Source organism: Nicotiana tomentosiformis, chromosome 8, assembly GCF_000390325.3.
Source record: "Nicotiana tomentosiformis chromosome 8, ASM39032v3, whole genome shotgun sequence".
Classification (NCBI taxonomy): Eukaryota; Viridiplantae; Streptophyta; class Magnoliopsida; order Solanales; family Solanaceae; genus Nicotiana; species Nicotiana tomentosiformis.
Genome location: NC_090819.1, coordinates 122,044,155 through 122,066,880, shown reverse-complemented (window position 1 = coordinate 122,066,880; position 22,726 = coordinate 122,044,155). Strand labels below are relative to the sequence as shown.

Below are 22,726 nucleotides of genomic sequence, written 5' to 3'. Positions count from 1 at the left end.
TTCCAAAAATGTTTTATATAAATAGAAGAGAAATGTGATGAAAACAATGAGGGAGGAAGAAAGGAAAATAATAGGGAGGAAGGAATTGAGAAAAAATTATATTTCTTCTTCTAGGATAAGGAAATTTCTACTCGTTTCATTCTTTCTTCGGCTTTCGTTCGAAAAAATCAAGCAGCTTCACCACCCCAAAACCAACAGCCCTTGACCACTTTTGTGCCATCATTACCCCCCCCTTGATCACTTTTGAGCCATCCCCCTCAAAAAAAAAGCTCCAAAAATAGCCACTAAATCGTCAGTTTTGCAAGGTCGATTGAGGTTGCAAGTTGAGATTTGCCGCTCGAGTTTTTCGTGGTCCGAAGGGTCTAGTTGAGATCTATCCGATCATTGAGTGGTTGTAATTTAAATCCAAAATCATTAATACAAAGGTTCACTTCTCTTTCTATTTTGTTTTTCTCATTAATGTTTTGGGTCACTCTGTTTTAATTTAACTTTGAGTATGATATGATCGAGTTCGCATCTGAGTGTGCTAAGATTAATTTGTTCTCATGTTGAGTATTTGTTAAGATTAATTTATTGTCCTTTTTAGTAGTTCATATGGTTAATTTTATTGATGAATATGTATTAATTCGTTACTTTTCTTGTTTATTCAATGAAGTAATGGCTTTCCATTTTAGCATGCTTTAGTTTTATTTTAATCTCCTATCTTAGTGACTAAATTGGTCCTGCCTATATCTATCTATTCCTGCCATAAATTTAGTCTAGTTTCAAATATTGGTTAGCAGTAAAATTATAAGAGATTAGGTTGGGCCATTATTGGTGTAAGACTTTAATTGGACTTCCCTAGCGTATTTATGGGCTATTTGTTGCACATGACCAAAAATAAATAAACATTCACAAGCTAGCGAACTTTTTCCATAATTAATTTACTTAATTTCCTCCGTAACAATATACATACCTCATGACCTTACAATAATGTCAAAATTAGTAATTGAATAATATCCGAAAATCATAGCTTGATTTAGGCGCGATTAATAATAATCATCGTGACTATGGGTATGGTTCCTGCGGCATAGTCATGATATGTAAACCCCAATTCAAGTGCGCGTTTCACGCGACTTGAATATAACTTCAAATAATAATAAAAATAAACATGTTGTAAATCGCGGGTGCGTTTCACGTGGCGCGGTTTGCAATGTGTACCAAAACGACAAGTGTGCGACATCGCGACTTGTTCAAATAAATTTCATAAATATTAAAAAGCGATAAAAGACAACATTGCACAATGGGTTTAAAACATGTAATAAATCAGATAATTACGTCAAGTATTAATTGTTAAGCGACTGTGCTAAAATCACAGAACTTGGGAGTGCCTCACACCTTCTCCCAGGTTAACAGAATTACTTCCCGGTCTTCTGTGTTCGCGGACCAAAAATAAGAGTCAAATTTCCTCGATTTGGGATTCTAAAATAAATCGGTGACTTGGGACACCATAAATTATTCCAAGTGGCGACTCTGAATAAATAAATAATCCCATTTCGAATAATGTCATTTAAATTAAAAAAAAACTCCATATCCCCTATCCACTCGGGAAAAAGGAGGTGTGACAATACTTTGAATTCAAATATACCCCTCATTTAAATGGAGGGACACGTGTCAATGTCCTGTTGGTCAATTCTAAACATTTTCTAATTATTGTTTTAGAAAATTGCTCTTCAGTTTTTTTTCCAATTTTTACAAAAAAAACTGCTTTAAAAAAAGCTGAAAATATTTTCTAAAATAATATTTTTGTAAAAACTAGAAAAAAAAAAACTAAAAAGCAATTTTCTAAAGCAATATTTTTGTAAAAAATGAAAAAAAAAACAAGTATTTTCTTCTTCTTTTTCAGTTTTTAGTAAAAAATATTTCAGTTTTTTCCAGTTTTTAATTGCTTTAAAAAATTGCTTTTCAGTTTTTTTAAAGGAGTTTTTTGTAAAAACTGGAAAAAAATTATCTTCGTTATTTTCAGGTTTTAGTAAAAAAGAAATTTAGTTTTTTTCCAGTTTTTACAAAAAAAAATAATTATTTTTCGGGTATGGGTAATACGTATTTTTAATTAATTAGGAGATATTTAGAATTGACCAACAGGACGATGACACGAGTCCCTCTGTTTAAATGAGGGGTATATTTGAACCCAAAGTATGACTGCACGGGTATAGATAACCCAATAGTATAACGAGGGGTATTGTTAGACCATTTTCGAAAGTAGAGGGGTATATTTGGCCCTTTGCCGTTAAGAATATCCTCTATAAGGAATATTAGTTGAGATATACTTCATTACATGTTTGTACCTTATAAAATCAAAATAAGTAAGAAAAACACACGTACCTAATTAAAACTTAATTGTTCATCTTCATAGATTTAGATGATATCCAATCAGCTTGACTATAACAAACAAGTCATCATACAACGATCAACATTAATCATTTATCGAAACTTGTACTTTATTCGTTTGTGTATGATTATTTATTGAAATTTTTATTTTGATTATATTGAATTATTTTAAAAATCATATACAATATGACTCGGTATACACATGCAACGCACGTGCCGAGAAACTAGTATATATATATATATATATATATATATATATATATATATATATATATTATACAAGTCATAACCTGACACGCTAAGCATTTGCACAAGGCTAGTCCAAGGAAAGTAAGGTCCAAATTCAGGAGCATATTTGTCTTCTTATCTTAGGCTAAAATCCCTTACTTGGACAAGGCCAGTCCAAGTGATCCAGCACAAAGAAAAAATTACTGTAAAAAATAAACTCACCCACATTATCTAATTTTCTTTACAAATGCATCTGTTTCTGGAATTACAACATAGAGAGCTAATAGATTTGATAAAAAAATCCAATTTCCAAGTATAATACACCAGTTCATCCCATTTTAACATTGTGTAGTTCATATCAGAATTTGGAACAGATCAAAGAATCCTTTAGCTTGTGTAACAGCAGACTCTAAGAACAGCACAAGCACACTTCCATAAAATCATTCCCAGTGTATAATTCAAAGTTTTTTTTTTTTTGAATATTTCCCCTTTTTGATATCATCAATTTTCAGATTCTAACTCATCAATACAGTTTGTTAAAACCAGCAGGTGCAGCAGATTCACTCAACCTAGGCAAGAATCCTTCCCTCTCAAGTGAAACATGTAGACAAGACATTATTTTTACTAATGCTGTCCATGCCACAGGAGACGCGCAAAAGGCGTATGCAAATACAGCTAATGCTCTTACAACACCATCAGAATACCAAGGATAAGCCATGACCAAAAGTGCCCCAAAAATTCCTAGCCATGGCATAAGAACAGGTAGCATTGGCAACAAGAATGCATTCAGTGCTATACATGATAGTGCAAAAGAACCTAGTAAGTAGAGACCCCAACCGATTATTGGATGAACTGTCCGAGGTATCAAGAAGAAAGGAATTATGTAGGCTGCAAGAATGGACCATATCGCGATCAATTTCAGGCCTGTTCGTATTAAGAAGATGCTCTTGGTGTCTTCACGTCGATAGCACAACTTAGATAAATTAGGACGTGCTAAGCGCGTCATTACCATTATTCCAAGGTAAAATACAGTTTGAATCAGCACTAGTGGCATCTCTGCATCATACCTGCAGAATGACAAACAGGTTAAATTTTGACGAATGCACTTCAACATGCTCAGAATTGAGGCGTAGTTATTTATAGTCCAAACATATTATAAGATAGGATTTTAGTCTTACCCAAGAGTTTGACGTCGCTGTTCATGCCACTGAATGCCCAAAGGAAGAACAGGCCATGACCACCAATACCAAGGTTTTAACCATGGTGCACCAGGGAAAGTAATGACACTATTAGGTCCACATGGTACCGACCAATGTAGTCTGAGATCTGAAAAAGAGTTAAAAGTAACAATCATTATAATTTTGTCTCTGCTTCAGAAATATGCATTAATGAGACATCACAAATATCGTCCAATTAAAACACGCGGTATGAAACTTACAATAATAAGAGGCATCCATTTGATAACCAAGAGGCAGTCGATAATTTCCCTGGAGCCTGGTACCATTAGGGGAAGGATGGAACATTGGCTGATCAAGTAAATCTGGGAAGTAACCGCTAATAAAACCTTGATCCGCGCCATCTGGATTGTCCATTCCAACCTTCAGCTGATGAAGCATGTCCTTAAATACCATTGTTGACGGCTGCAATTCAAATTTTGTAAGTAACTAGTACTTGAATCACCAGTCAAATAAGTATTTGGCCAAACCATAAGATTCCTACGTTTATTATGTAAATATCAACTAATAAAATATTGTTCGCGCAGAAAACTGACCTGCAATACAAAGAGACCAGTGTGGAAGATGCAAGGATTGATGAAGACTGCACAAAACTGACCACATTGGAACAGTTCATCTGTTTTCTGAAGGAAAAGGTTATCAGAATCAAGCATCACAACCCTTTCATAATTTGTTAGGCTCCACGCGTAAAGTTTGTTCAATGTTAGCTTGAATCTCCAATTAAAATTGGACTGTCCTTTGTATGGATTGTTCAGATTTTCAACTCTCACCACCTTTGCACCATCTTCCTGCTCTCTGCACACCAAGTACATAATGGAGTATATTAGTTTTCAGGGTTGAAGGGGACCAACGGTAAAATTGTCTTTCGTGTAACTGATTCACATTTCTATTCTGTTGTGAATCAAGCTAAAGAAAATATCAACAAACTTGATTGAAAGAATTGTGGAGCTATGACATGTAACTTGTACATAGGAATTTATTCTGGTCCAAGAGCAATTTTGCCAACTTTTAGGTACTAACATAGAAAATTGCATAGCTCTTATTTAGGTTTGTCTAGTCAATTTTTTTGCTTTCAGATGTATCAGATAAATCCATCACATATCAGAAGGTCAGGAAATTCTTGATTATATTAGGCTTATGGTCTTCCAACTATATTTTTTTATTATATATTATGGTGGTTAGCATAGAATTAATTGGGGGGTTCACATACTCTATATTTATAATTCGTGTTGAAAATGATGAGTTCATGAAATCCACTCCTAACACCCTAGGTCCGTCTCCCAACTAGATTATTTTATCAAGTACGTATTACTACCACTGATATAGATATTGAGTAACTCTTTATCTAGAATTAAACAAATCAAAAAATTACCTAAATATTTTTTTTCTCAACTGAAATTTGATTACAACTTAGGCTTTTTTTTTTTTTAAAGATGAGCAAGGTGCAGCAACCAGTCTATTTCTGAACAAATTTGTTTTTCCGTTTACTTTTCTAGCATACGTAATCCACACAATTCACTGACGGAGAAAACTATTTTTAACTATTTGGTGATAGTTTCAATTAAAACTGTTTTGTCATTTTCTAAATTGGGTGGCAAAAACAGGAGAAACATCCTAGCTTATGAGGTGGACATAATCCTTGTTTTTATCCTCAAAACCATCACTTTGCTTTCTGAAAAAGATATACTTTTTCTTTGTGCTATGTGGATAATGTTTTTTAGCACTTAGAATATTGCATGTCTTTGGTATACACCAATGAAAAGGACTAAAAATTACACCTCAAACGATAGAATTGGCATTGAGCATGATAGCAACTAAAAGTTGGTTCATCTATTATGATAATATATGTTTTAAAAATATTTGTTTGAACGTTAAGTACGTAACAAGAGGATTATCCAATTTTAAAATAATAAACCATTTTTGGGTCCCCACTAAGTTGGTTCACTTGAATATGACGTCTTAAAGAATTAGCAAAGGCGACATTATATTATTATAAGTATTAAAACACATAATACCTAAAAAGAAATTTTTAGCCCTTACAACTGTAAGTAACACAAATAGGAAAGGTGACAGATGCAAATATACTTTAGACCAAATTAAAGTAAGGTGAGGAAGCAATTGTATCCGAAAGTGCACAAAATAATTAGTGCTTAGGTGATAATTAAACCATTAACAAACGAATCAAAAAAGGGATATCCTTTTTCAATGTCTTGAAAATTTGATTATCCTTATCCTTCTGAAAAATAAAAAGACTTTAATCTATTTGAACAAGTTGTCTGTCTTTTTCTTTCTCGGTTATTAGTTTTATTTATTATGAACGGTTACTTATATGTATCTTTTAGGTGACCAAATAATGTCAAAATTTATTATAATGTCACTGTATAAAAGTTAAACTCCTAACTTAACACTACTAAGTCAATTAATCGAGCCAACACAACCATTGTTAGATAAGCTAGATCATCTTTATCCTCTAAAGTTTCAAGTGTTTCTTTTTAGGAAGTTTAACCTTCAGAAAAATACTTAAAGTAAGAGTCTTAACTCAAAAGACGGTAATAAGGTCTTAAAAGTTGCTTTACATTGAATAAGTGGCCAAATTGTTGTGAAAAGAACAAAGAAAAAAAAGGAGCACTTCCCAGAAACAACCAATCCGTGCACGTTCCTGTGCCAAAAACAAAAACTTTGCCATATGCCACAAAGACTTGTAACTATCACCACCAAATTCCCTTCTTATGAAAACTATATTTTTGAAAGCAAAAATTAGTGAACGTCTTTCTCCCTTTCTTAGAAAAAGTAGCTTCACCTAATTTTTAACTCTTTTTGTTTTGTTCGAAACTCGGTGAACTATTGCCCGTCTCTCTATCCTTCTTGAATTTAAGGTTTTATCTATAGTAAAATTTAAACTCGTAACGCTCACTTAATTCACGCAGCACGTGTAATGCTTTTATCACTAAACCAAAAACTTGTGTAGCTTGACCTAATTTCTTAGGTATTACTTCATGTCCAGTGGTTTATCTTTGATTGTCGTGTTAGTTATCACAGCACGATAACATACCAAAAGTTAATATGATATAAACCTAATAATTAGTTCTCCCTTCAAAAAGAAAAATTAATATTAGTTCTGATATATTATAGAAATTTTCTTTGCAGAAACGCGTATGTGCTGGCAAAATCAAGAGGGCCATTGCTTACTAATTCCCTAATTAATATGCGACCCCCTCCTTTCACGGACTTTAAAGCAATTTATTTGCAAAAAAATAAAATAAAATAAGTTGAAACAAGAATTGACCAATTCCAACTACATATTTTAAGTTTCTTCCTAGAATCATTAAACTTCCACTACCATTTGACAAATATTTAAAATTCTATTGTGAAATAAACAGACCCTCCTCTTTTTTGACATCCTGGTCGACATAACCAGATTTATGTGGGCCTTCAAAGTAACCCCATTTTCAAGCTCACTACACATCTGGAAAATTTAATGCTTTAAAACCAAAAAGGAAATAAAAATAAATAAAGGGAACCTAGTTACTAATTGGATGTCCGGTGACGTTAAAAGTATATTCTATAACTTTTCTCTAATTTTCCGATGACCCTTTTTATAATACAGAAATCTCCATAGTCAGTGACGAAAAATTCAAACTCAATAATAGGCTTTAATTCACCTGCTGCATAACTCACATATTACGAGCTGCGCTCTTAACACTAGGCAATTAATATATCACGTTATGCGCTTTTACTACTAGAGTAAAGCTGTGGACAGCTTTTGATAACTAACTTTTTTGAGTGAATTTATGTAAAAGAGAAGAATGGAGGAATTGAGACTTACAGAGTTTGAACCCAATGAAGAGGAACATCGAGTGAAGCAATGACGACGAGATCAGCGTCAACGCCAAGCCGAGAAAGTGATCGTAGCATGACACGTGTTGCAATGTAGAACTCATAATCTCTTGGTGTTCCCATATACATCATGGTAGCATAGGCATTTCTGTGCACCCCTTTACTCTCCGCCGTCGCCGGAACTCCGCCGACCACCGTCGTTAAAGCTATTATCAAAATCCAAAAACCCCATAAAAAGAGTAAATTCAACCTTCGTATCATCTTCCCTACTACCCTTTATTTTTTTGGTCCTCACAACGCTAAAAACTTGAGGAAATTAATAAAGAAAAGTTAACAAAACTTTATAAAAGGAATCTCATTTATCTTCTCCACGTTAGACTATAAGTCATTGGTCCTATCCTGTAAGGAAAGTTGGAAAAGTTCGCCGGGGAAACAAGATTCCGGCGACAAGATGGCTAAAGGAGTGCACCAGATAAAAAAATTCTGATCAAAATCAGCAAGCACCAATCTGAACAAAGTACAAATGAAAATTTTGTGTGCGTATTTCTTTTGTTTATTTTTTGGTGTTTCGCTTGTCTATCGGCTGGGGAAAAAGAGAAGGAGATTTGACTTTTGAGGGTTTAAGCAGATTGTATCGAAGGAAAGTAGACGAGAACTATCTGGGGATGAAGCAGCTTTTTATAATAGTACTAGTAGTAGTTCTTTACGAGCGACTTTTAATTTTAAAAATATCTCCCTGTTATTTGACCAACAACTTTTCTAATTTTTAAAAAATTTAATATTACTGTGATAATTCTACCTTTTTAAATTAAGGATAGTAAAATAGACATTGTCCCAAACTCATATAAAGAAAAAAAGAGTTATAGTTATATTGGTATGATTACTTTAAGTTCAATGTACATCAGGAGTTCTTTAGTTTAGGAATTTTTTAGTCTTTATTATTTTGTCTAATGTTCTTTAGAAATCTTTTAGTTTGACTAAAAAAAAATTATATACCAATGAAGAATATAAAATCTTTTTATTGTAGAGAAATTAATTTATAATGAAAATTTTGTCGTTGTATTGGCACGCTCTTGTGTTAGAATAAAATAAGTTTGAATAGCGCAAAATTAATAAAAAAAGATTCATAATCGAGATTTGATTGATTTACTAAAATTAACATGTATATGTGACTGCATCTTGAAGCTAATCTGATCTGTTAGTTTTTAATACATTGACTAGATTAACGGTCGAGCACGAACACTAGTGAATTTGGACTAGCTGACAAAGATACTTTTAATATTTGTTTAAGTAATTGAATTAAATATTTCCTTTTTAGGAAAAAGCTAATAAATGTATATCTTTCCTTCTTTACGTCCGATTGAACCAGCTAGTCAGTCAACTACATTTTCTCCGAAACAGAGACCATGTCTTCACGCTGTTCTGTCTGAGAAATTAACCTTTTTCTCATACCCTTTTTTTTCCACATTTATTTGCCACCAGCCACGAAGGAATAAATTTTACGAGTGCTAATAAAGTAAAACCAGCCGACTCATGTTTTCATCTAATAAATTAAATGCGTAGTACTGGAGTAGTAACATTTTGTTCTTATTTTAAAATTGATATTTGGAATTTGAACATGTACAGTACAACCTCTTGTATACGGGAAAAAATCAAACTCATGATACACTCCGATCTCCAATAGGGTAAAACGAGCTCGAGATATGATTGCGAAGGATCGGAATCGAAGCAAAGGTCTCATCGAGTCAGAATCCGGGGGCACGTTGTCTGCCTTCGACAATATCGGGGTCATGATTCGAGATCGATCCAAATCCTGAAAGACTTCGGAGGACATTGTCGGGCAACCAAGCACGACAAACAGAAGGGCATAATATCCGCGATCGGCCGAATATCACGGCGTGAATCTCGGTACGAATCGATGAAGAGCCGGCAATCAGTTAAACAGAAGATTTTTTACCTTTTATAGAGTTGTACTTAGAGTAGGATTCCCCTACTATATAAAGGGGGTCTGATAATTCATTAGACACATTGTAACACGTATTCCAAAGTAATATGCTACTATTTTCACTACTATTGCAAGCTCTTTCTCTCGTTCATCAATATTGTTCATTGTGAGCCCGAATCGAGGGTGAAAAAGTCACTAAGGCTGGAATCATCCTCCTCGCATGGTTTGAATTTACTGTATCTTTACTTATCCATTCTAACTCAATTTATCGTTTTGTATCAAATCAATCTGCATATCCTTAAAATCACTTACAAATTTAATTGTTATCCGATTTTGAGGGTAAACAGTTTGACGCCCACCATGGGGCAAAGGATAATAGTGATAATTTGATACAAATTTCCATAACACACCCTACTCCACACTTGTTCTTTGAAGTGTCTTTGATTTTAGGTCAAAGTTTGAAATGTCGAACTCCCAATCTGCCCCTCTAAACACGGATGTTGAGTCTGGCCACATGGCGAGAACAATAATACGGTGCCCAGTAACGAGGTGCCCCCGGCCAATCCCAACGGAATTTCGGTCATGGACCTAATCGATGACAACTCATATGTGGCCATTAACACGAATTTGCCTACCGATCCTGAGAACAGCATCCCCGGGGGAGTCCGATCGGTAGCCCAAAATACTCGTGACGGTGAAAGAGATGGGATCAATTTTCGGGTGATCTTCGAAATGTTGCAGGCTTAGCAGGCAGCGATAGACCAACTGCAGAACCAAAGTCGCGCTCCCAGTAGAGTTGAACCCGAACCAACCCAGGAAAACACTCGCAGAAATGAACCATCCACAAATAGGTCAAATGAAGTTGAACCCCGGACCAACCCTGAGATAATAAAGATGCTCGAGGAATTGACAAAATGGGTAGAAACGGGAGAAAAGAAGATCGAAGCCAACGACAAGAAGGTGGAGACCTACAACTCCAAGATCGATCAAATTCCTGGAGCACCACCGATATTGAAAGGCCTAGACTCCAAAAGGTTTGTTCAAAAACCTTTTCCTCTGAGCGCAGCTCCGAAGCCAATCCCGAAGAAGTTCCGCATGCCTGAAATTCCTAAGTACAACGGAACAACTGATTCAAATGAAAATGTGACCTCGTACACGTGCGCCATCAAGGGGAACGACTTAGAAGATGATGAGATTGAATTTGTCCTGCTGAAAATGTTCGGAGAGACCTTTTCAAAAGGAGCTATGATATGGTATCACAACTTGCCCCCCAATTCTATTAACTCATTTGCTCTGCTTGCAGATGCTTTTGTAAAAGCGCACGCCGAAGCCATCAAGGTCGAGACCAGGAAGTCGGACCTTTTCAAGGTAAAGCAAAGAGATAACGAGATGCTCAGGGAGTTCGTGTCAAGGTTTCAAATGGAACGGATGGACCTGCCGCCGGTGGAAGACGATTGGGCCGTTCAGGACTTCACGTAAGGACTCAATACTCGAAGCTTATTGGCTTCGCAGCAGTTGAAACAAAATCTGGTAGAATATTCGGCTGTTACTTGGGACGATGTGCATAACCAGTATCAATCAAAAGTTAGGGTCGAAGATGATCAGCTTGGGGCCCCTTCCGGGTCTGTTTAACCCGTCCGAGCTAGTGACAGATCCAGAAGAGACATTGATCGTGAACCAAGTTCAAGTAGTGATAGGTATCAATCGTACAACAGTGATCGTAGGGGTAACGGGTCTGAATGAAACCCTGTGAGAAGTGAAAGGAGAAGCGATCGAGGTCAACATAACCGGGGACTCATGAACAAAAACAATTTCGACAGGCCCATCGGGCCTAAAGAAGCAATGAGGTTATTGGAGTACAACTTCAACATCGATGATGCTGCTATAGTATCTGCCATCGGACGCATCAAAGACACCAAGTGGCCTCGACCTCTACAATCCGATCTAACCCAAAGGGATCCCAACTTAATATGTAAATATCATGGCACTCACGGCCACAGAACAAAAGATTGTCGATAATTGAGAGAGGAAGTAACCCGGTTATTCAACAACGAACATCTCCGGGAGTTCTTGAGCGATCGAGCCAAAACCATTTCAGGAATAGAGATTCTAGTAAGCAGATCGAGCAGGAGGAGCCTCAGTACATCATTAACATGATCATCGGTGGGTTCGACGTTCCCCAGGGGTCGATGTTAAAGCGCACCAAAGTGTCCATCACGAGGAAAAGATGGACTCGAGATTACGTACCAGAAGGAACCTTGTCTTTCAACGACGAGGACGCTGAAGGCATCGTACAGCCCCACAATTATGCACTGGTAATATCTATACTCATAAATAAATCTCGAGTTAAGCGCGTGTTAATTGATTCAAGTAGCTCGGCTAATATCATTAGATCGAGGGTCGTGGAACAACTAGGTCTACAAGACCAAATCGTGCATGCAGTCAGGGTTCTAAAAGGATTCAACATGGCATGTGAGACCACTAAAGAGGAGATAATATTACTGGTGAACACCACCGGAACCATTCAGGAAATAAAGTTCTGCGTGATCGAATGAGACATGAGGTGCAATGCTCTATTCGGGAGACCATGGATTCACAACATGAGGGCAATACCCTCGACGATGCACTAGGTGCTAAAATTCCCGATGCCGGGAGGGATTAAAACAGTTTACGGAGAATAACCAGCCACAAAGGAGATGTTCGTGATCGACGAGGTGATCCTTATATCTGCACTTTCGACATCGAAGGGTCTAGGTCTGGTGGCCAGAGACGAAACCAAATAGCAATTATCGATACTGGCCTCGATCGAACCGGAGAAGCAGGGGACGGATGAGGACGATGACTATGGAGTTACCAGATCTTTCATAGTCCCTGATGATTCCGACACCAACAAATCAACAGTCGAAGAACTAGAGCAAGTCATATTGATCGAACACCTTCCTGATCGTAAGGTATACCTGGGCACGGGGCTAAGTCCCGAAGTCAGAAAAAAACTCATTTAATTCCTTATAGCTAACATAAATTGTTTCGCTTGGTCCCATCTCGATATGATAGGGATTCTGCCAGAGATAACTACAGACAAGCTAAGCCTGGATCCGAAGTTCCATCCAGTCAAGTAGAAATGGAGGCCTCACTCCGAAGTCAAGCATGCATTCATCAAGGACGAGGTATCTAAACTCCTTAAAATAATGTCCATCTGGGAGGTTAAGTACCTGGATTGTTTAGCAAACATAGTAATAGTCCCTAAAAAGGGGAATAAATTGAGAATGTGTGTAGACTATAAAGACTTAAACAAGGCATGCCCCAAGGACTCTTTCCCTCTGCTAAACATCGATCGCATGATCGATCCCATGGCCGGCCATGAGATCCTCATTTTTCTCGACGATGACTCCGGGTACAACCAAATTCGGATGGACCTGGACGACCAGTAAAGAACGTCCTTCATCAGTAAATACAATACCTACTGCTATAATGTAATGCCATTCAGACTAAAAAATGTCGGTGCCACTTACCAATGCCTAGTAAATCGGATGTTCGAAGAGCGAATAAGAAAATAAATGGAGGTTTACATTAATGATATGTTGATTAAGTACCTGCGAGCAGAGGACCATTTTAAATATTTGCAGAAAACCTTCGATATATTAAAGAAATACAATATGAAGCTGAACCCAGAGAAATGCGCATTCAGAGTCGGGTCCGGGAAATTCCTCGAATTCATGGTGTCCAACCGGGAAATCAAAATTAATCCCGATAAAATCAAGTCCATCAAGTCCATCAACATTGTGGATAATATCAAGGCCGTTCAAAGGTTAACCGGACGCATAGCCGTATTGGGTCAATTCATCTCGAGGTCCTCCGACAAGAGCCATCGGTTCTTCTCACTGATGAAGAAGAAGAATAACTTCTCATGGACCCTAGAGTGCCAACAAGCCTTGGATGAACTCAAACGGTACCTTTCGAGCCCACATTTGCATCATACTCCAAAAGTAGATGAATAGTTGTACATGTACTTAGCGGTATCTGAGGTAGCGGTAAGTGGAGTCCTCGTTTGGGAAGAGGAAGGTACGCAATTTCCTATCTATTATGTTATCAGAACCCTAGGCGAGGCCGAAACTAGGTATCCTCACCTAAAAAAATTGGCGCTCGCTTTGCTAAGCGCCTCTAGTAAGCTAAAACCGTATTTTCAATGTCATCACGTATGTGTTGTGACTACTTACCCATTAAGAAACATAATGCATAAGCCCGAGCTCTCGGGACGATTGGCCAAATGGACTTTACAACATGTACCTCGGGATCAAAACAGCGAGGTTGTTGCTCTTGCTAACTTGGGATCGTCGGTCGACGACAATGAATTCAACTTAAGAATAGTCGTACAACTCATGAAATCAATAGTGGAGGAAGGCCATGCCGAGATAAACTCAAGAAGCTTAACCTGGTACTGAAGAAACAAATACATAGATTACCTAAAGATCAGAAAACTTCCCTCGGATCCTAAATGTCGGCCCAAGTGAAGGTTTATTTTGAATATTGACAAAGGAAGCTCATGCATGAACCAGGTCCATCCCTTATGTGCATAGACATGGGAAGATTCGAGCATGTGAGATGCACGTGAAGGAGATAAGCTTAACTTGGTACAATTGATATCTCCTGATCGAAAAGGTTACATAATTGATAAGGAGAAGGACTCCTTAATCAAAGAGAACACTATCCAAGATAAGGGAGGAGTTAGAAGTTGAGATCAACTAGAATTCTTCCACTAAAGAAGAGTAGCATTAGAACTCTAGTTATTTTCTACTCTACTAACTCTATAAATCGTAGGATGTTCTCATTCTACAGGCATGCACAAAAGCAGAAGTTAAACGTGAATTGAGAGCAAAATAGCAAGGCATTTTGCAAGCAATTCGTGTGTGATTCAAGTGTGCAAACCTAAAGCTACATGAACTAGATAAAAGAACTAGCTCCAAGTGTCTGTCTTTTATTCTAGTTCAATTGTAGTAGGTGTTTTCATATTATACCTTTCAGCTTTATCTAGAGGCAATTGTAATAGGTATTCAAAGTATTCAAGTTAGAGTTAACTTGAAGATGTCGCAACAATTAGAGGTTGTTTGCCACAACGGGATTAGAGTTAATCCTAGCTTTACAAAAGTGTTTAGTAAATGCGGTTTTTGGCTCAGTGATTTAGTGGAAGAGTTTGGGAAAATCCTACTGGGAAGTAGGTCGTGGTTTTTTCACCTTTTGAGCCAGGTGTTTTTCACGTAAAATACTTGTGTTCTTTACTTTCCGCATTTACTGTTTCAGAAATAGTAGGTTAAGGAATATTGGGTACCACACAAATCACCCCCCTCTCCCCCTCCCCCCTTTTTGTATGGTATTGAAGTTAAAAATATCAATTGGTATCAGAGCTAGCCACCACTTTTCAATGGCCAGTATTACTCTTGGTGAAAAACCAGGATGAGAGATCACATCATAATAGAAGACTATGAGCTATGGGATATTGTCACAAATGGTCCACTGGCTACCACGAAGATAAATGCCGAAGGAGAAGAGGTGGCAAAGACAAGAGCTGACTACACTGCTGACGACTTGAGGAAATGGGAGAAGAATGCTAAAGCCAAGAAATAGCTTGTTTGTAGACTCGGTCTAGATAAGTACAGTAGAATCCAAAGTTGTACCACTGCTAAGGAAATCTGGACACTTTGAAAGTGGCCCATGAAGGAACACCTCAAGTGAAGAGGTCCAGAGGAACACTACTATGTTCTCAATATGAGAATTTCACCATGAAGGAAGGGGAAACCATCCAATAGATGTATACAATGTTCACCACACTGACAAATGAACTTAAGTCTCTTGGAAGGATTATTTCTGAAGAAGACAGAGTTGAGAAGATTTTGACAAGAGTTTTGTCAGTTACTTGGGTGAGCAAAATCACTGCCATTCAGGATCAAAGAATATTGCCACTCTTAAGTTGGATGAGCTAATTGAAAATCTCATTGCTTATGAACTTAGAAGGCAAACCATGAAGATGGATGTACCCAATAAGGAAAGGAGCCTCGCACTCAGAATCACTGAAGGTTCTGATCTAGAAGATGATGAAATGGCTATGATCACAAAGGACTTCAAGAAGTACCTAAAGAGAGGAAAGGGTACTTCAAGAAGTGAAAGCTACAGCAAACCAAAGGCTCCTGAAAGGCAAACCAATGAGGGATGCTACAAGTGTGGTAAGACTGATCACCACATCAAGAACTACCCTCAATGGGAAATTGAATGGAAGAAGGAAAGAGCTGAATGAAGAAACAGGAAGAAGGAACAGGTTCAACCCAAGAAGAACAAAGGATATGGCTGCTGCTTGGGAATAAAGCTCAGATGAAAGCTCAGCTGATGAAGATGGAGTTGAACAAGCACTTATGGCCATTGGAGAATCTGATGAGGAATCTGAGGTAAGTGTAATTCATCTCAAAGATGAGATTAAATTTTTGTCTAAAGAAAGGCTATCTGAATTACTTCTAGATTTCATTGATGAATCTGAGGATGTAAACAATGAAAATGAATAGTTGTCTAAGAAATGTGTGATTTTGAAACCAAAGTGTAAGAACCTGGAACTTAGGGTTAGTGAGACTATAAGTGAAAATACTGCATTAAAGAACCAGGTTCATGCATTTGAATCAAATGTCCTAGAACTTAGATCTGAAAACCTAAAACTGAAATTAGGAACAAGTAAGAAGACACTGATTGCACACAACTCACTCTAGAAGAAAATGTAGGTAAACTAAAAGATGAATTGTATAAGAAGGATGAGCGGTTAGAATTTTGAGAGAGGATCTAGGAAAAGTCAAACATGAACTAGACAGAACTTGTAAATGGAATAGGTCCTCCGATGCACTTTTATGGCTACAGAAACATCATAGTAGCAATAGAAGAGGACTTGGCTTTGGGAATATGCCGCCTAAATGGGATCCCAAAAGTAAGTACCTTACACTTCCTGAGAACAAGATTTGTACTCACTGTGGTAAAATAGGTCACTATAAAAGTGAATGCAATGCAAAAGAAAAGGCAAGCCAAAAGAACAAAGAACTTGTTCAATGGAAGAATAGGCTACCAAGTTGGGCTAAAAAGAATCTGATTCATCATTTTGCCTATAGAAAGGGACCCAAACTAGTTTGGGTTCCTAAAACTAACCCCTGATTTCCTTTTACGGGTCCAAGTGAAGGGGAGCATCCAAATATGGTACGTGGATAGTGGTTGCTCAAAGCACATGACAGGAAGCAAGAACCAGTTCCTTTCACTTGAGGACCTCAAATGAGGTAATGTCTCCTTTGGAAATGGGAAGAAAGGTGAGATCATTGGGGTTGAAAAGGCAGGTAAGACTGATTCTTACTCTATTGAGAATGTCTACTTGATAGATGGCTTAAAATACAGTCTAATTGGAGTATCACAACTGTGTGATAAATGTAACTTGGTAGCATTTACCTCTACCAAATATTTTGTGATTAATCTTACCACTAACAAGATTGTTTTGCAGGGAAAAAGAGTGAATAATATATATATTGTAGATCTGTCCACACTTTCAGAAAATGAACTATTGTAGATCTGTCCATACTTTCAGAAAATGAACTCACTTGCTTAATTGTGTTGGACAATGATCCCCTCCTTTGGCACAAGAGACTTGGACATGCAAGTCTGAGTCAACTCAACAAATTAGTTTCCAAGAACCTGGTGATAGGGTTGTCTAACATCAAGTTCAAGGAAGACAAAGTTTGTTAGGCTTGTGCAAGGGAGAAGCAAGTAAGATCCTCTTTTAAATGCAAGAAAGTGGTAAGCACCACCAGGACGATGGAACTGGTCCATATGGATCTCGGTAGTCCAATGAGAATATTAAGCAGATGTGGTAAAAGATATGTGATGGTACTTGTTGATGATTACTCTAGATTTACTTGGATATTATTTTTAACATCTGAAGATGAAGCATTTGACATGTTCACTTTTTTTATTAGAAAAACTTAGAAAGAACTAGGTAATCAACTTGCATCAATTAGGTCTGTTCATGGCACTGAATTTGAAAATGCTAAATTTGCTGAATTTTGTGATGAGCATGGCATAGATCATAATTTTTCTGCTCCTAGGACTCCAAAACAAAATGGAGTAGTTGAAAGAAAGAATAGGACACTTGAAGATATGGCTAGGACTATGCTTCTTTCTAGTAAACTACCTCATAGCTTCTGGGCAGAAGCTGTAAATACTGCATGCTACATCATAAATAGGTGCATGACTAGACCTCTTGTAGAGAAGACTCCCTATGAGTTACTTAAAGGGGAAAAACCACACATATCCCATATTAAGGCATTTGGATGCAAGTGCTTTGTGCACAATAATGTTAAAGACTCCCTAGGTAAGTTTGATCCCAGAAGTGATGAGGGAGTATTCTTGGGATATTCTTCACATAGCAAAACTTATAAGGTCTATAATAAAAGAACTATGTGTGTAGAAGAAAGTGTTCATGTGGTTTTTGATGAAACTAACATTCTTTCTGAGAGGCAAGAACATGATGATGAAGCAATTGGGCTGGAAAGAAACTCAAATGAAATGACAGCCCAGACTGAAGCTGCACTAGAGGAAGGAACAGGTGATGGAACAGGTTCTTCCACCCAGGGCAACATGGCAGGGGGAATAGAACAAAGAGAAAATGATTCTCAAACCTCAAGGGAACCTGTCCATGAACCTGTTCCACATCAACAAAGCATTGAAGGAACATCAAGGGGAAACCAGTTGGTTGTAAAATCTTACAAGCATCAAAGTTCTCATACCATTGAGAACATAATCACTGATCCAACCTCTGAAATTAAAACCAGATCTTCATTAAAAAATCTTTGTTCTTTTAATACTTTCTTATCTCTTATTGAACCTAAAAATGTTGCTAAGGCTTTGCAGGATGCAGACTGGGTAAATGCAATGCAAGATGAACTCAACCAATTTGAAAGGAGTCAAGTTTGACATCTGGTACCAAGACCCAAGGACAGATCAATAATTGGCACAAAATGGGTCTTCAGAAACAAACCTGATGAAGATGGAACAGTTACAAGGAACAAGGATATAGCCAAGAGGAGGGCATAGACTATGATGAAACCTTTGCTCCAGTTGCAAGGTTGGAAGCAATAAGACTCCTCATAGCCTTTGCTGCTTACATGGAATTCACCCTTCATCAGATGGATGTTAAGAGTGCCTTCCTCAATGGATATCTAAAGGAAAAAGTGTTTGTCAAGCAACCTCCGGGGTTTGAAAGCAAGGAAAGTCCTGATCATGTGTACAAACTTGACAAAGCACTTTATGGGCTCAAGTAGGCTCCAAGAGCATGGTATGAAAGATTATCAAAGTTTTTGCTAGAGCATGACTACAAGAGAGGTAAAATTAACAATACTTTGTTCCTGAAAGAAAAAGGTAAAGATCTCTTGGTAGTTCAGATATATGTTGATGATATAATCTTTGGAGTAATTACTGATAAGTTAAGTAAAGAATTTACTAAACTAATGGGGAGTGAATTTGAAATGAGCATGATGGGTGAGCTTAATTTCTTTTTAGGCTTAACAATTAAACAAAATTCAAGTGGAACTATGATCCATCAGCAGAAGTATGTAAAAGAGTTGCTTAAAAGGTTTGAAATGGAAGATTCCAAAGAAATTGACATTCCTATTGCAACAGCTACAAAGTTGGATATAGATGAACCTGATTCATTTGTTAATAAGAAGTTGTATAGGGGAATGATTGGATCATTGTTGTATCTTACGCTAGTAGACCAGACATTGTTTTTAGTGTAGGCCTTTGTGCAAGATTTCAGGAAAATCCAAAGGAGTCTCACTTGACTGTTGTCAAGAGAATTTTGAGATATCTAAAAGGCACCACTGATCTCTGTCTGTGGTATCCAAAAGGTAGTAATTTCAATCTAGTGGGATATACTGATGCTGATTATGCAGGTTTTCTAGTAGATAGAAAGAGCACCTCAGGTATGGCATACTTTCTTGGCTCATGTCTTGTGTCTTGGGCTACCAAAAAACAAAATTCAGTTGCCTTATCTACTGCTGAAGCTGAGTTTGTTGTTGCTGCTTCATGTTGTGCTCAATTGTTGTGGATCAAACATCAATTAATGGACTTTAGAATTGATGTTGGTTGTATCCCCCTTTTTTGTGATAACACTAGTGCAATTAGTATGACCAAGAATCTGGTACATCACAAGAGAACTAAGCACATAGATGTTAGACATCACTTTTTGAGGGATAACTATGAAAAGGGTTTGATAACTGTGGAATTTTGTGCTACTGACAAGTAAATTGCTGACATCTTCACAAAAGCCCTAAGTAGAGATCACTTTGAAAGGAACATGTTAGAATTAGGGATGATTAAGATCACCTAAAAGGACCAATTCAAAATTCACAATAAAAAAAATGGTTAGAAAATCTGTAAATTGTGTATATAATTAGATTAAATTTTGCTCAGTCTCATACTTTCAATAGTATACTCTTGTGCCATGTGCTAAAATGACTCATTAATCTCTAATGATATTTTCTCTATTTTGGAAAATTTAGACTTACACAAAAGAATTCTCAATGAAGAACCTGGTTTATCAAGATCACTCGGTATGTTTTATACACTCTGCATAATTTAAAATAAGAATATTTGGATCATGAGCAGAGTCTTACTTAATTCCAAACTCTTTTGGACTTATCCGTTATAAGTGAACCAGTTCCGTTCAAAAGACTCCTAACCGAATTGAATTACCTAGATTCTAGGGATAGACTCCAATGTCTGTTCAAACCTGAAATTCAGTTTGATTAGACTTCTAAAAGTCTGAAAAACTATCGTTACCCATTAATTACCTCTCTTTATATTTATCAACATTATTTCTTTTTTCACTCCATTACTTTTTCGAGCTGTCAAACTCTTTTCATCTTCTCTAATCTTCCAAACACAATCTACTTCTCTTTTCTTCCAGAACCAAGCACAAAAATGGCCAACACTCCTGAAAACCCTTCATCCCCACCCAAGGAAATCATACCCATACCATCTATCACATCTTTAGCCATACCTCTATCTAAGAAAGAAAGAACTAAGATGCTTGCTCGCAAAACTGTGGCAGGGAGCACATTATCCAAGAAATTAGATAAACAATTGAAGGATAGCCAGTTCCAGGAACCTCAGAAATCTGAAGACTCATTTAAATCTGCTACTGAGGGGGAAGAAACGGTTTCTTCTGAAACTGAACAGGTATCTTCTGGCCCAAAGTTACTCCTGAGATAATTTCTGAAGTTGATACAAATTTGGAGAATAGGTTTGTGCTGGTAGGGTCTATAGCAGGTGTTGAAACTACTGAGTCTGCAGAAGTTGGTGGTAAAAAAAAAGGAAAAGAAAAGGAGAGCAAAGGAGAGCAGGGGGAAGTGGGTCTGGCGAAGCTGCTGAAGGTCTTATTCAACTTGGGAAAAATAGAGATGAACCTGGTTCATCTATAAAGGAAACCCTCGCAGACCTACTGAAGAAAGTGACTGAGAGCTATAATCCAAAGAAAAAAGGAAGTTCAAAGGCTAAAACCCTTGGCACTGCTACGGCAAACAAGAAAAGGAAGGCTTCCCCTTCTGTTACTGTTGAAATTCCTCCCACAAGAGGAAGAGCCACAAAAAGTCAGCTAAAGCAGAATTAGGCAAAGCTGCAGAAAGCCTTAGAAGAAAGTAGAAGAAAAGCAATTGCTAAGGGAAAAAAGAAGATGGATAAGCCTGTTGAGGCTGTTGATATTGATGAGATGGACCTGGTCCTTCGAGATGAAGAAGATACTGAAGAAGTGGAGGTTCTGACCCCCAAAGCCAAGAAAGCCAAGACTTCCACTAAGAAGTCTGTTTCAGAGTCAAAGTTTGCTGAACCATCCACCTTGGCAAAAAGAACAAGGTCTGCTGTGAAGTCAAAATAAGTAAAAAAAAAATGTTGAAGAAAAGGAATGGAGTGGAGAGGAAGAAGATGATTCTGACACTGAGAAAGACAAGATGGCCAAGTTTGGCAAGAGGGCAATTTTGAAGGGCAGACTCTTCAGGGACTTGGAGGAGAAATGAATCGTGTTGCTTTTGGAGAAGTTGGAGTTACAAGGCTGGAAGGACATGGTCCTTCAGATGGATGGCAAGTTGGCCAGGAATGAAATTGTTGAGTTTATGGCAAATGGTAAGGTGAAAGATGGAAGGGTTACCAGTATAGTGAAAGGAGTGCAAGTCTCCTTCGATGTGAAGGAGAAATTCTGGGTGTACCTGCTGAGGGGTACAATGACTATACAAAGCTTAAGTGGCCAAGACTAGAAAATCTTCCTACTGCCCTTACCATTACCAGAAATTCAATTACAATGAGGAGGAAGTTGACCCCAAGGCTGTGTACAAGAGTGAGATGAAGCCACCCCATAAAGTGATGTTTGAATTTGTCAACAAATGTGTTCTGCCAAGGTAGGAAATAAGGCACATTGCAAACTTCATGGACTTGGTCCTCATGGAGTGCTTAGACAGTGGGAGGCAGATTAATTGGCCTGGATTTATAATCCAACTTCTTTATAGGGTTCTAAATGGTACCAAGACTCATGCCATTCCCTATGGCTTCATTCTCACAACTGTGCTTGCACATTTTAAGGTACCTATGAAGAAGTGGGAGGTTGGTACAAGCAAGGATCATTTTGGGGCAAATACTCTGCTTGTTTGCGATTATGAAGTCCATGCCAATCCTAAAAAAACTGGTTCATCCAAGAAGGTACCAGTGAATAGCAAGGTCAGAGCCTTAGTGCAAGAAAGTGGGGATAAGGATACTGAGATTGAGAGACTGAGAGAGATGATATCTGAAATGATCTAGCAAGAGAAAAGGAGAAGAATGATGGCATTCTTCAGAATATGCTGAAACTCCTCCAAGCCAAAAACCAAGCACCTAGTTCTTCCCAACCTTAAGCCTCCTAGCCTAGTGTAGATCAACCAGTGACTCAGTTCGGGATTGTTTTGTTTCTTTTGCTCATGTTTTCAGTGTTTTTATTTCTTCTTATTCTTTTTGGTAGAATCTTATCAATCATCAACGAAATTCACCGTCTTTTGCTCTAACTATTTGTTTA

The 22,726-nt window shown here is 37.4% G+C and overlaps 2 protein-coding genes across 2 annotated transcripts; one reads left to right on the top strand and one right to left on the bottom strand.

Annotated features, from left to right (window-relative positions):
- Positions 1 to 2,798: 2,798 nt before the first annotated feature.
- On the bottom strand, positions 2,799 to 8,340 carry LOC104111520 (putative glucuronosyltransferase PGSIP8). The gene is made up of 5 exons (XM_009621230.4): positions 7,660 to 8,340; positions 4,370 to 4,628; positions 4,037 to 4,238; positions 3,777 to 3,924; positions 2,799 to 3,665 (listed from the first exon to the last, which is right to left on the bottom strand). The coding sequence occupies exons 1-5, from the start codon at positions 7,929 to 7,931 to the stop codon at positions 3,122 to 3,124; spliced, it is 1,425 nt and encodes a 474-aa protein (XP_009619525.1). The 5' UTR covers positions 7,932 to 8,340; the 3' UTR covers positions 2,799 to 3,121.
- Positions 8,341 to 10,509: 2,169 nt separating this feature from the next.
- Positions 10,510 to 15,237, top strand: LOC138898071 (uncharacterized). The gene is made up of 2 exons (XM_070184106.1): positions 10,510 to 11,090; positions 15,066 to 15,237. Exons 1-2 carry the CDS (start codon positions 10,510 to 10,512, stop codon positions 15,235 to 15,237), a joined length of 753 nt encoding a protein of 250 aa, XP_070040207.1.
- The last annotated feature ends 7,489 nt before the right edge of the window (positions 15,238 to 22,726 follow it).

Excerpts from the sequence above, each read along its gene's own strand:
- LOC138898071 (XM_070184106.1), top strand. The coding sequence starts at position 10,510 with ATGCTCGAGGAATTGACAAAATGGGTAGAAACGGGAGAAAAGAAGATC. Across the intron at positions 11,091-15,065 it reads TGGGCCGTTCAGGACTTCAC|GATGAGAGATCACATCATAA; the intron begins GTAAGGACTCAA and ends GTGAAAAACCAG.
- LOC104111520 (XM_009621230.4), bottom strand. The coding sequence starts at position 7,931 with ATGATACGAAGGTTGAATTTACTCTTTTTATGGGGTTTTTGGATTTTG. Across the intron at positions 4,629-7,659 it reads CTTCATTGGGTTCAAACTCT|AGAGCAGGAAGATGGTGCAA; the intron begins GTAAGTCTCAAT and ends CTTGGTGTGCAG. Across the intron at positions 3,925-4,036 it reads AATGGATGCCTCTTATTATT|ATCTCAGACTACATTGGTCG; the intron begins GTAAGTTTCATA and ends ACTCTTTTTCAG.